Source organism: Lactuca sativa, chromosome 5, assembly GCF_002870075.4.
Source record: "Lactuca sativa cultivar Salinas chromosome 5, Lsat_Salinas_v11, whole genome shotgun sequence".
Classification (NCBI taxonomy): Eukaryota; Viridiplantae; Streptophyta; class Magnoliopsida; order Asterales; family Asteraceae; genus Lactuca; species Lactuca sativa.
In genome coordinates, this window is record NC_056627.2 from 56,024,968 (window position 1) to 56,037,906 (window position 12,939).

A 12,939-nucleotide genomic window follows, 5' to 3' on the forward strand; every position below is an offset into this window, starting at 1 on the left:
TGTCAAAGGTTTCAAGATTTGCGGCTATCACGTTTCCTTGAATTGGGGGAGTTAATCCCCAGATGAATCGTTCTATTTTCTTTCCTTCCGAGGTAATCATGTCAGGGCACAACAGAGACAATTTGCTAAACCTTGATTTGTAAGCATCGATGTCGGAGTTTCGGACTGTGAGGTTCCATAACTCTTGTTCCATTTTTTGAATTTTGCCACGCGGGCAGTACTCAGCCATCAGCATTTCTTTCAATTCCGCCCACGGCATGGTATTGGCTACGGGAAGAGTCATGGCCTCCATATGTCTATTCCACCAGGTGAGAGCTTGATCAACAAATGTACATGCTGCAAACTTCACCTTGACCTCTTCGGGGCATTCACATATCTCGAACATCGATTCCACCTTTTCAATCCATCTCTTCAGGGTTATCATTCCCCCTGTGCCATTAAATGTTTGTGGCTTGGCGTTAGTAAAATCTTTGTAGGAGCATGTCTTGGTAGGCCCCTGGTTCATTCTGTTGTTTGAGCTTCTGGTCCCTTGCCCGTTGACTCCACCATTGTTCCCATTGTAGATCTGTGCCAGTGCTGCTAATGACTGCAGCAGATACAGCTGCTTGAAATTCAAATGAGTTGATTTCTGGTGGCGTCGGCTCGGGGTTTCCACGGGTGGGTCGTTGAGGAATCCTTCTGTCATGGAACGGAAAGATGTTGAGTACCTATGGCTTTTGCGAGTTGTGATCCTATAGTCTAGGGGTATGGCATGTACTTAAGTAATTTAGCACTTTGACATAAAACAAGGAAGTAAAAGACATAGTAGATAACAATATCATGATAAAACATAAAGCATTTTCATTAATACTAATAGTTTTGATACTTGAAAATTTGCCAGACGGCATAAAGTACATGGAAATATAAAATCCGGCAGCAGGACGACCCTATGAGTAGTGTAATCACTTAAACATAGAGTCAATGGTACCTAGCATAGATCATATAAGAGAGACCTAATATCAATACACATACTACTGATCCTGATCCTGCTGTAATTTTCCTAATGGTGACAACGATATCATATCCCAAAATGTTGTGCCAGCATTTGAGCCATCTCGGTCATCTTTCCGATGACTTCATCCCGTTCTTGCTCACCTTGCATGGCTCGTGCTTCCATAGCAAACAACTGTCGTCGAAGTGTGGCAACCTCTTCTTCCAGCGAACGATCCTCTCCCATGGGGTTTCCTGGTGGGGCAGGATGGTCCCGGTCCGTTTCTTCGGTAGGTGATTCGACGGGGACTTCGTCTGTGTCCCCTTCCCCCTCCGTGTCGTCATCGGTCCCCTCAAACTCGTAATCCGTATCGATGTACCCGTCGGGTCCAACATCATGAGCTGCTCCTTGTCCTTCCTCGGGGTCGTCTTCAATCATTCCATGGGCCACCAAGGCCTGGTGAAACTGAATGCCTTGATGCTCCTCTTCCATGGTGACTGTGATGAGCAACACGCAAGGAGGGTATATAAATAAACTACTATTACTCCTAAGATGTTTTAGTTGTTATCTAAATTGAGTTGATGTTCTCTTCTTGGTTAAAAAAAAAGGGTATGTTTTAGGTTTACCGACCATCGCGATCGCCCCAGGACATGTGAAAGTTATATTCTGGAGGAAATGTGTTTGATCAGGCTACATTCGCCCCTTAATACAACTATGAACAGTCCTGGCTTAACCGAGATGTCGGGATCCTCCAATCATCTTATTTGAATTGTTAATATGTTTATTTTCCTAAGTCGCACAAGTAAGAGTGTTTATTATTATACTTTATTTGTTTTGTTCAGAGTTATTTAGTCCCTCTTTGGGTTTATAGTTGTATATCAATGTGTGGTTAGATATGCCAGTTCAATATAACCAGAGCTCTGATACCAACCTGTCACACCCCCGAACCAGACGGCGGAAACGTTCGAGGGCTCGCGTGACTTAAATTGAAATATCATCACAATGAATATACATGAACAAACACATACATCACCAACATTACATAGTACAACTGTCATTGTTCACATCAAGTACATTGTTTAAATATTACATATCCATAGCATAAATTGTTTGAGAGTCACAAAACATAACATCCTAACACACTTGGTAACTTTCTTCAGCTTATTTGTTACCTGAGAGTACAATTTGTTTTGAAAACGTCAACATATATAATGTTGGTGAGTTCATAAGCATGTTTAATATAAAATTAGTTTGTATTATTTGTAAAACCCAGAAAATCTGATATTTTCTGTACAAAAGTTGTTTGCGAAAAAGATGCGATAATCCCATAAGTGCATGTGTATGTGATTTCAAAACAAGTAAAAGTGATTGTTGTTCAAAAGTGATTATTGTATTATAGTTGTTGAGTGTAGGAGTGAATAATATTGTTCCCCCGGAAAACCCGATGTTTTCCGATATAAATAGTATGATAGTTTTGTATATTGTATCATCACAACGAATGAATATGATTTCCCATGATTACTTAGATGGTATTGGATCTCTATGTGAGTCGTTATAACCATGCATAATAATGACTAATTCGCCTGTCTTGGCATTTTTCCAAACGCCGGTTTTGATCAAGATTTTCTCACCCTAGACTAGCCGAGTCTAACTATAGCGAACAGCTCAGGTGTGGGGGAGTCACCCCCGTATAGATCTATACACAAACTCTCGCTCTTCCTCCAGGAGACTCTGGTTATAACTACAGACTACGACGGACACTTATTGGTGTCACCCGTTATTTCCCACTAAATCCAACTGAAATTGAATAACCTTGTTTAACGACCTGATTTATGTTTACTTGAATAAAAGGTAAGCCAAACAGACGAAGAGAAGAGGGCAGCAGAGGCCCACTAGTCATGTATGTTATTATAGGTTGTCGAGTATACGACGGACATGTTAGCCCATCAGGCATATGATTGATTTGGACCATACTAGCAATGCAAATAGGCCACTAAGGCCCAATAACATGTAAAAGTCATTGAGGGTCCATTAGGCATGTAATTGGGCCACCGGAGGTCCAATAAACATGTGTGATTATATTGGGCCCAAATAGTCATGATATTGGGTCATGAAGGCCCAATAGCACGAATAGAAAATATTTGAGCTCAACCATTAAATCATTTATAATTCATTGATCTTAAGTTCGGAATGAAGCTATTTGTTGTAAACGAAATGTTTATTCAAAGTATTAAACCGCTTTGACGTTTGATTTATAACGAAGCTTTATATATATATATATATATATATATATATATATATATATATATATATATATATATATATATATATATATATATATATATAAAGCTTTGCGTTATAAGCTTGATAAATTTAACCCAAAAATTTTTAATTGTCGATTTGGTCCAATTACATTTAGTTTGACCATTTCAGCCCCTTTATCTATAAAAATGGCACTTTTTGTCCCTTTTTATGAAAATTGACATCTTTGGTCCTTAAACCATTTTTCTCGACATTTTTAACCCAAACTTTATTTGAATAGTAATTTCAGTCCAAAACTATTGTATTTGTCATTTCCAACCTTTATTTGTAAAAAGTTTATATTTTTGGCTCAATTTCCGTAAGTTTTACAGTTTTGACCCCAAAATCAAGAACTTTGCATTTTCAGTCCAAGTTGGTAATAAAATCATTTTCCACCCCTGAAACTTATTTGTTTATGTTTTAGACTCATACTTATATGAATTTATAAATTCAGTCCCTAAAACTTCTCCATTTTCGCAAGTTTGGGCCCAAAAATCTGTGCGGCCCAAATTTAAAGCCCATTAGCTAAAATTTATGTTTTGGCCCTTTGAAAAGTTATTTTTTCATAAAAATCATCTTTTATATAAATAATTACCTTATAACCCTCATAAAACCGAAAATTATCAATTTTCAACCCAATCTTTGTTATTTTTGCAAAATGACACTTGTAAAGATCTTTGGCTTTGTTTTTCACTTATTAAACTTAAGGACTCTTAGATCTATGATGTATGTTGTTTATTATGTTTTTGTTTATGATTCTTTCACACTTTTGCTATAGATCTCGCAATCTCTCAAGTATTAACACATTATCACAACCAAAAACCAAAGGAATCACATATAACATGCAAACACACATAGATCAACACATAACACTTGTATTCTCCCCCCCCCCCAAAAAAAAAAAAAACAAGTAAAAACCAAAAACAAGGGGGTATGAACTCACCTTTGCTTGTTGCTCGTGATTTTGAAGAAGAAATGGAAGAATGTGAGGTAGTTCTCGGCCTTAATGAGCTCCTTGAGAAATCTTTGGGCTTAGATGGGTTCTAAGAAGCTTGATCATGAATTTGAATGAATTAAGAGAAGATTTTTGATCAGATATAGAAGTTAATCCATGGATCTAAGTAAAAACTTACCAAGGATGTGTGATATGAGTGAAGAACCTTCTTGGAATGCTTGCCAATCTCGAAATTTTGATGGAAGAATGAAGGTGTTCTTGAGAGGATTTGGAAGTATTTGGAAGTGAATTAAGTGTGTGTGTGTGTGTATGTGTGTTGATGCTCTCGGCCGAGAGTAGAAGAAGAAGAAGAAGAGGGAAGAGAGAAGTCTTGCATGGAAATCCAAAATGTAAAAATGATGTGTCTTGCCCTCATAATTCTACATTCCCCCCCCCCCTTTTCATTTGGGCCGAAAATGAGCTAAAGAGAGGGGGAAGGAAAATCACTTTGGCCCATTCTTGGCTTTGCTCGAAAACACAAGGTCCAATAAGAGGTTTTCGGCCCATTGGGCCCTTAGGGTGGTTTACGGTCCAATTTGCATAAAAGAATAAGTTTTATGGCCCATTAGGGCTTATTGGAGTAGTTTATTCCATTTTAGGCCCAATATGGCCCAAAATGTTAAATCTCATGAAGGTGGGTTAAATTAGAGCCCATTTAAGGGTCCTAAGCCCAAAATAGTCAAATTGGAGGCTTATTGGTCCACTAGGTCCAATAAGAAAATCCTAGTCAATAATGAACTTAAACCGAGATTTTTAGGGTTTCCAATCTTTTGTTGACTATTTGCATACGGTGTTTGATGGAACTTTGGTGTTATTGAATAAACATCATGCATACTTTCAAGTTTTTTTCACAAATGTTATGATTGTTAATGTTTACAAAAGCACTAGAATTCCTAGTTGTGACATTTTCCAACATGTAATTTAGTGTTTATACTTTGTACATCATTTTAGAATGTACAAAGTCATATTTTTGTTAAATATTAGATCATATACATGCCTCATAAGACAACATATCAACCAGTTATAGTTTGAAAAATAACTAAAAAATCGGGACCAGAACCGGAATCGGCGTGACACTGACAGTCCGGTTCCCGATTCCTATAATATAGCAAATCTGGTTCCTGTTCTAGACTAGTTCGGTTCTAAAGCTCATCCCTAGATTTAACGTAGACATGTTTGTGTATCACAACAATGCCACTAAAAGGAAAAATATAGGAAATTAATTACCGTTCGGAAACTATTCGTATAATGAAACTAATTCACTATCAGCCGCATTGCATTAGCTACTTTCATTCTTAGCAAATATACATGTTTTAATAGAATCTATTTTGCCAATTTGATCAATGTTATTTGGACCGATATTTGAGAATGTGTATGTTCTAATATAATATATTTTTCCGATTATACAAACATGGGGAAATAGTTTAATACTCAACTTAGTTGTGTCCTCTCAAGTATAGCTGATACACAGTTATGAATATAAGGTTTTTTTTAATAGAAATCTACATACTGATGTCAAAAAATATAATTGTGATGAGATCTACACATCAATAATGATGACACACTGAAAGTATATATCGATAAATGAATGTGTCATCTCATTAGCAACCTACCAACTTAATTGTGTTCCCCAACAAAATTCAGACAAAATTCAGAGTTTTTAACCAAAATAAGTTGGTTGGAAAAATAATTTATCAATTTAGTATAAATTTCAAAAATATTTATCAAACCAGTGGTTTTCTTATTTTTCTTGTATTTTTCAGTTTTTTTACCTTTTTATTTGATTTTAAATATCAGTATTTTTCTCCAACTTTTTATTTTTTTTCTTTTATTTTTTCTTAAATATCAGTTTTTTATTTTTTTTATTTCAGTTTTTTTTCTTTTTGTAATATATGTTTAAAATAGTATAAAAACAAAAATTGTATATAGTAACACGCCTTATCGTCAATTAAAAATAAATTGTTTTAATGAATTGCTCTATTATAATTGATTATTGCCACCTATCTCAAAAATAAACACCATAAAAAGTAAAGTTTTCTAGTTCCGCTAAAAATATTTTCTAATAATTATGTAATATTTCATTTTTAATTGATGTCAAAACATCTGTGTTCAACGTATATTAAAAATGTTAAGATAACATTTTAATAAAATATATTAGTGACTGCAATTACTCATGTTATAAACTATTATAAAATGGCTTATTAAAAAATAATGTAATATTGTACACTATGAGCAGTGGTAAATATCATTGCAATTGCTCATTCATTTTTTGTGGTATTATAAGAAAATTTGCCCATAAAGTTATCCATATTTCTATCAACTATCAAATAATTGAAAATTATAAAATAATGTAACAACACATTAACACTTAATATATATATATATATATATATATATATATATATATATATATATATATATATATATATATATATATATATATATATATATTCAAATTAGAAAAACTGAAACTAAAATAATGCATTAATAAATTTATTCAAATAAAATATTGTGGATCTTTAATTTGCACATAAAATTTTATTTAGAAGACGTACATTGGCATATATTTTTAATATGTAAAAGTTTAACGGAGGAGGTAATGGCCTCTATATAAATTTATTCATAAAATGTATTACCGTTAATAAGATGTTCAGTGGAACCGAAAAACTCTATTTTGCATGGTATTTCTTTTGTGACGGGTGACAATAATCAATTATAATAGTGTTATTCATTAAATCATCTTATTTTTAATTGACGAAAGAACATGAAATTATGTATTTTGTATACTATGTTAAACATATATTTAAAAAAGGAAAAAAATTGAAATAAAGAATAAAAATCTGATATTTAAAAAATTAAAAAAAAAAAACAGTAAAAACTTAAATAAAGAAAAAAACTGATATTTAAAATAAATAAAAACAACAAGTAAATTTGAAAAATACAAGAGGAAATGAAACACTATTAGTTTGGTAAATATTTTTTAAAGTATACTAGATTGGTAAATATTTTTTCCTATATCTCTATTTTGGTAAAAACTTACAAAATTCAATGGTTGTTTTTTTCATTTAAAAAAATTGATGTCATTCGTTCGTGTATACAAATCCAACAAAGGCAAAATTGACAAATAAAATTTATTACACAAGAAGACTTGTCTTTTTATATTTATCTTTTTCTCAAATTTGAATAATGGAAGCATAATAAATTATCATTTTAGACAATCCATAATAAAACAGTAGGACAATAACCACCCACCGGTCTTTTTATACTCCTTGATTCCATATTATTCTATGTTCTTATTTATATTTATATTACGGATTAAAACAAGAATCAAGTCAAAAGTCTTTTTTTTAAATTAGTAAAAGACTTCACTTCACCAGTTCACCTAGTCACACGCATTTAACAGAAGGAATTTGATTATCGATTACAACAAAAGATGGCTTCATCAAGTGAAATACTGGAACTAAATCTCACAACAAGTAAGCATTCATCATTCTGTTTAAAATCATCATGGTTGATTAACCGATCCTGTTCTTAATTTTATTATGTTCATGCAATCAACATTATATATATTAGAATTGTTCATCTGATCACCAAATGATGACGTTTTGTCAGAGAATCAGGAAGAGAAAGGCGATTTGGATGATCATTATCCTAGTGGAGAATCTGAGTATAAAAAACTAGGTCCACAGAAGAACTTCATGGTGAAGTTACGCCTGCTAATTGCTTATCCATGGGAACGTGTGCGCAAGGGTAGTATTTTGAATATCAAATTGCGCGGCAAGGTTTGGTTGTTTTCACCCCTTTCGATTATATCAACTATTGTTCTTGAATCGAAATTACACAATAATGTTTATCGAAGTGAACATATTGGATGACGAAATTGACTTTTTACTGTTGCCAATTTCAGATAACTGATCAAGTGAAGAGTCGTTTCTCTTCAGGATTATCCCTACCTCAAATCTGTGAAAACCTAATTAAGGCAGCATATGATCCTCGTATATCTGGTGTTTATCTCCACATTGAAACCCTGAAATGTGGATGGGCGAAAATTGAAGAAATTAGAAGGCACATACTGGATTTTAGAAAGTCAGGTAGATTTATAATAATTCTTATGAAATTACATGTATAAGAGTTTTCAATTACCACAATTCTGATACTTGTATTAAACTGTGATAATTCAATTTAGGAAAATTCATTGTTGGTTATGCACCTGTATGGCATGAAAAGGAGTATTACATTGCCTGTGCTTGTGAAGAGCTTTATGCCCCTCCAAGTGCCTACTTTTCCTTGTATGGTTTGACTGCTCAAGCATCATTTATTGGAGGTAAATCCACATATCACATTTCACTTCCAGCTTTAAATTTAAAATTGTCCCCATTATTGGCTATCAAATCTTGTTATCAACTTCTGAGCCTAACTAACCAAAGTGGTGTGCATAAAGGTGTACTTGAGAAAGTAGGCATTGAACCACAAGTAGAGAGGATTGGTAAATATAAGAGTTTTGGTGATCGAATAACTCGTAAGAATATATCTGAAGAAAATCGTGAGGTGCTTACAACAATGCTTGATAATATCTACACGAATTGGGTCGATACAGTTTCTCAATCCAGAGGTGAAGTTAGTTTGTGGTTTCTCTTTTCTATAGTACTATTGACATATCAAAGAAATGAATTTGGATTTGTTTCTTTTACAGGAAAGAAAAAGGAAGATATTGAAAGTTTTATCAATGAAGGAGTTTACCAAGTAGAAAAGTTGAAAGAAGATGGATGGATAACAGATATAAAATACGAAGATGAGGTTACATCTATGCTGAAAAAGAAACTGGGCATTGTGGAGAAGAAAAAACTTCCACTTGTTGCTTACAAGTAATGATCTCTTATTTAAATTAGTTTTTTCATCTTATAATCTTAAAAGCACTTGTCAATTTGCTACAGGAAATACTCAAGAGTTAGAAAATGGAGCTTGGGATTGACAGGTGGCAAAGATCAAATTGCAGTAATCAGAGCTTCAGGTAGCATTAGTCGTGTAGGAGGGTCATTTTTTGAACCTAATTCAGGCATCATTGCTGAGAAATTCATTGAGAAGATTCGCAAAGTAAGAGGTATGTATGTATATATACACTTCATTTTATGTCATTTTAGATTCATGTGTATGAACTTGTCTTGTTTTTTTTTTTTCAGAGTCAAAAAGGTATAAGGCAGTTATTATCCGAATTGATAGTCCTGGTGGTGGGGCTGTTGCTTCTGACTTGTAAGTGCTTCTCTAATTTGACTTGAAAAATATAAGTGTTTTAATTAACCTTTATATATATAAGCACTCATTTAAATTTTTTTATTTTTATTTTATTCAGGATGTGGAGGGAAATCAGATTATTGGCTGAATCTAAGCCTGTAGTTGCATCAATGGTTGATATTGCAGCTAGTGGAGGATACTATATGGCAATGGCTGCACAAACTATAGTCTCAGAGAATCTTACTTTGACCGGGTCAATTGGTGTTGTCAAACGTAGATTACACTATCCTACAATATTTTGCTTACATTATTATAAGTTGTATGTTTAATCATGCACTTTATTTATTTATTTTTAGTTAAACTTAATTTTGGGAAACTACATGAACGGATTGGTTTCAACACTGAAATCATATCAAAGGGACGATTTGCTGAGTTGTATGTTGCTGACAGGCCTTTCAGGTAAGAGGATCCATGTTCTTATTGTTGGTTTCATTTTCATATAATCATCTTAATTATTAATTATATCTTATGATTCTAACCTCTCACAATCATGTGTGTAGACCTGATGAAGAGAAACTTTTTTCTGAATCTGCCCAAAATACTTATAAACGGTTTCGTGACAAGGCAGCAGCTTCAAGATCCATGAGTGTATGGAATGGATATATTTAAGAACTAATTTTTAAGGAACTCATTCATTGGTTACATAATTTAACAAGTAATTGATGAATATATAAATATGCTGTTTACAGGTGGAAAAGATGGAGGAGATTGCTCAAGGGAGATTATGGACCGGTGATGATGCTGCTTCAAAGGGTTTAGTTGATGCAATTGGAGGCTTCTCACGTGCTGTGGCTATAGCCAAACACAAGGCCAAAATACCTCAACACAAAAAGGTTGCTTCCTTTTTGCTCTCTGTTTCCTTTGAGTGGCTGATAAAAGAAACTAAACTATTTTGTATTTTGTATTTTTTTTTTTTTTTTTTTGTGATAATATTGTAGTAAATGTAATGCATATTGGTGACTGTGTCCAGGTTAGATTGGTTGAGGTGTCGAAACAATCACTTTCTTTACCACAAATCCTATTTCGCATGATGACATCAGCAATGGGATTAAATCATCTGAAGGATGGATTGATATCAAGTGATGAGGTGCAAGCGCGTATGGATGATGGGATCATGTTTCAGGGATCAGAAGGATCTTCGCTTGCAGTTGCAGACCCTATTTTCAATTTGCTGAAAGACTACCTGAATTTTGTTTGATCTCGGGAGCTTATGTACATTTATTTATGAAGCAAATTTCATTTGGTTTGGTTTTGTTTTGTTTGTTGTTTGTTGAAGGGTGTTTCATACATTTATCTATCTGTGTAAAAGGTAAAATATTTGATTAAATATACATAGTTGAATAATTGTTTTGATAACGATACATATATCTAAACGTTTTTCAAAGAGAAAAACGCGACTATCGCAGCAATCATTTCTTGAGATCATTCATTTTGGAGGAAAAGTTTCCTATAATGGTGACAACGGAAAATCTATTACTCGATTATTAGAAGTTCACAACAAAAATAATGGTTTTGTTGGCTGTATATTGTATCGAAATGACTTTATAAAATGTAACATAAATTTTTCTGTCTGTAAAAATGAAATATATCACAATACGACTTCTATAAAAATCAAAATACGAACAAAAATAATGTTAATATAAGGATTTTCTACCTCATTCAACTATTTTCCTTAAATGCTTTGATATAAGATTATCTTAAGGACAAATGACATGTAAATAATTTTAATATTTAAAAGTCTATATCATGAATTTTGTAGTAAAAAAAAAAACAAAAACCCAATTATTAACGATAATTCTAAATATGAGTGTTAAATTTGAAATTATGTGAAGGGATGAAGATATAATTTATTTATTTATGTAAAATTATTTAACCCTCCTCGCTTTCAAACGCTTTCAAAAAACCCTGTTTTCCATAGTGAAAAATCATCATCAAAAGCTCGATTTCTCTGATACATTCTTAACATTGAAGATTGGAACTCCCAGTTGTGATTATCGATTGGTCTAGATCTCTTACGTCATATCATTCTCCATTTGGTATAGAAATCGCAAGAGGTAAAACCCTAATCCTACGAAGCTATGCACACAGTTACACATATAGCTGCTCTTATTAGATCCCAAGAAGCTTGGTGAACATACCCAAATCCCTCATGGATGTTCCTTCTTTCGCTGCCTTGATAGCTGCTTGGCTTAACTCCTTAATTTTAACTCGTTCCAGCGTTTAGATTGTCCACATTTATGAAAGAGGTATTAATTAGTATGATTATTATGGAGGAAAAAAGAATATGCGTGGAAGCCAATTTATATTATTTAACATGAACTGACTTCATTGATTACGTTGTTTTGGTTAAAGGTTATGGTTTAGGATAAAATGGATTGATATTCCAACTCGTTGGAGCTCAAATGGTTCACATGTATCCACCGTAAATGCAGAAGAGGGTGGTTGTTGCTACGCTTATTAATGTTGTTTTTTCATCGTTTTCTTTTTTGCCTATCCTAAAGATCATCGGAAAATATATTTAGATCTCGGATTACCTTTTATCATTTGTAAGTATTGATTCACTAAACATATTATATTTTTACATGGATTTCAATGAGGATGAGGAAATAAGAATAAGCAAAGGCAATGGCTCCAGATGCTTGAAGGCTTTGCCACATTATACGAGTGAGACTTCCTTTGACTTTGCCATTTTTCTGTTGACCGAAAGAGAATAAACTATATGTTAATTTCAAGGCCAAGACCAATGGTGGAATAAATGAACAACATGACGACAACCACCACTGAAAGCCATGAAACAAAATAGTAATTTAAGAAAACCCAAAAGGTAGTTATCTATTTTAATCTTCAAAAACTGAAACAAAATAGTTTTTAGAGGTCATCACATCATGATAATGGAGGCTGCTGTAATGTGTTTGGAGCAGTGCCAAATCAGCTTCCCTTACACATCATCCTGCCACGTAGGCTAGCTAACGGCAAAATTGTTAAAAGTACTAACTGAACAAAAAAATTGTTCAATGACCAAATCTAGCCAAAGACATAACTTTATTGTGCTAGTGACATTTTCCTTTCTATTAACTAAATAACAAGTTCACAAATATGTTGATATGTTTGATAGTATGTATGAACCGGTAGAATCCCTACATGTGGCGGTTCAACCTTAAACAACCTAACATATGATACAACTATTTGAGTTTTTAATACTTTATAAAAACTATCACGTGTAGAACTAATAATCTAAATTATACTATTATTAACTCTTTAATCTATAATAAAATTATGTGTATAAGGGGTGTGCAGCGCATATATAAAATTATGATTAATAATCATATATCTTTTTATTAAATTACTTCTCAGTCATGCTTGCCGCTTAAATTACGAGAAT

The 12,939-nt window shown here is 33.1% G+C and overlaps 1 protein-coding gene across 1 annotated transcript; it reads left to right on the forward strand.

Annotated features, from left to right (window-relative positions):
• The first annotated feature begins 7,584 nt into the window (after positions 1 to 7,584).
• Positions 7,585 to 10,913, forward strand: LOC111915634 (serine protease SPPA, chloroplastic). The gene is made up of 13 exons (XM_023911273.3): positions 7,585 to 7,741; positions 7,878 to 8,047; positions 8,173 to 8,356; positions 8,452 to 8,589; positions 8,707 to 8,877; positions 8,959 to 9,130; positions 9,200 to 9,366; positions 9,446 to 9,515; positions 9,616 to 9,770; positions 9,854 to 9,956; positions 10,058 to 10,145; positions 10,247 to 10,390; positions 10,528 to 10,913. Exons 1-13 carry the CDS (start codon positions 7,699 to 7,701, stop codon positions 10,753 to 10,755), a joined length of 1,833 nt encoding a protein of 610 aa, XP_023767041.1. The 5' UTR covers positions 7,585 to 7,698; the 3' UTR covers positions 10,756 to 10,913.
• The last annotated feature ends 2,026 nt before the right edge of the window (positions 10,914 to 12,939 follow it).

Coding starts and splice junctions, on each gene's coding strand:
- LOC111915634 (XM_023911273.3), top strand. CDS start 7,699: ATGGCTTCATCAAGTGAAATACTGGAACTAAATCTCACAACAA. Junction 8,878..8,958: donor TACAGTTTCTCAATCCAGAG/GTGAAGTTAGTT, acceptor TTTCTTTTACAG/GAAAGAAAAAGGAAGATATT. Junction 10,146..10,246: donor CAGCTTCAAGATCCATGAGT/GTATGGAATGGA, acceptor TGCTGTTTACAG/GTGGAAAAGATGGAGGAGAT.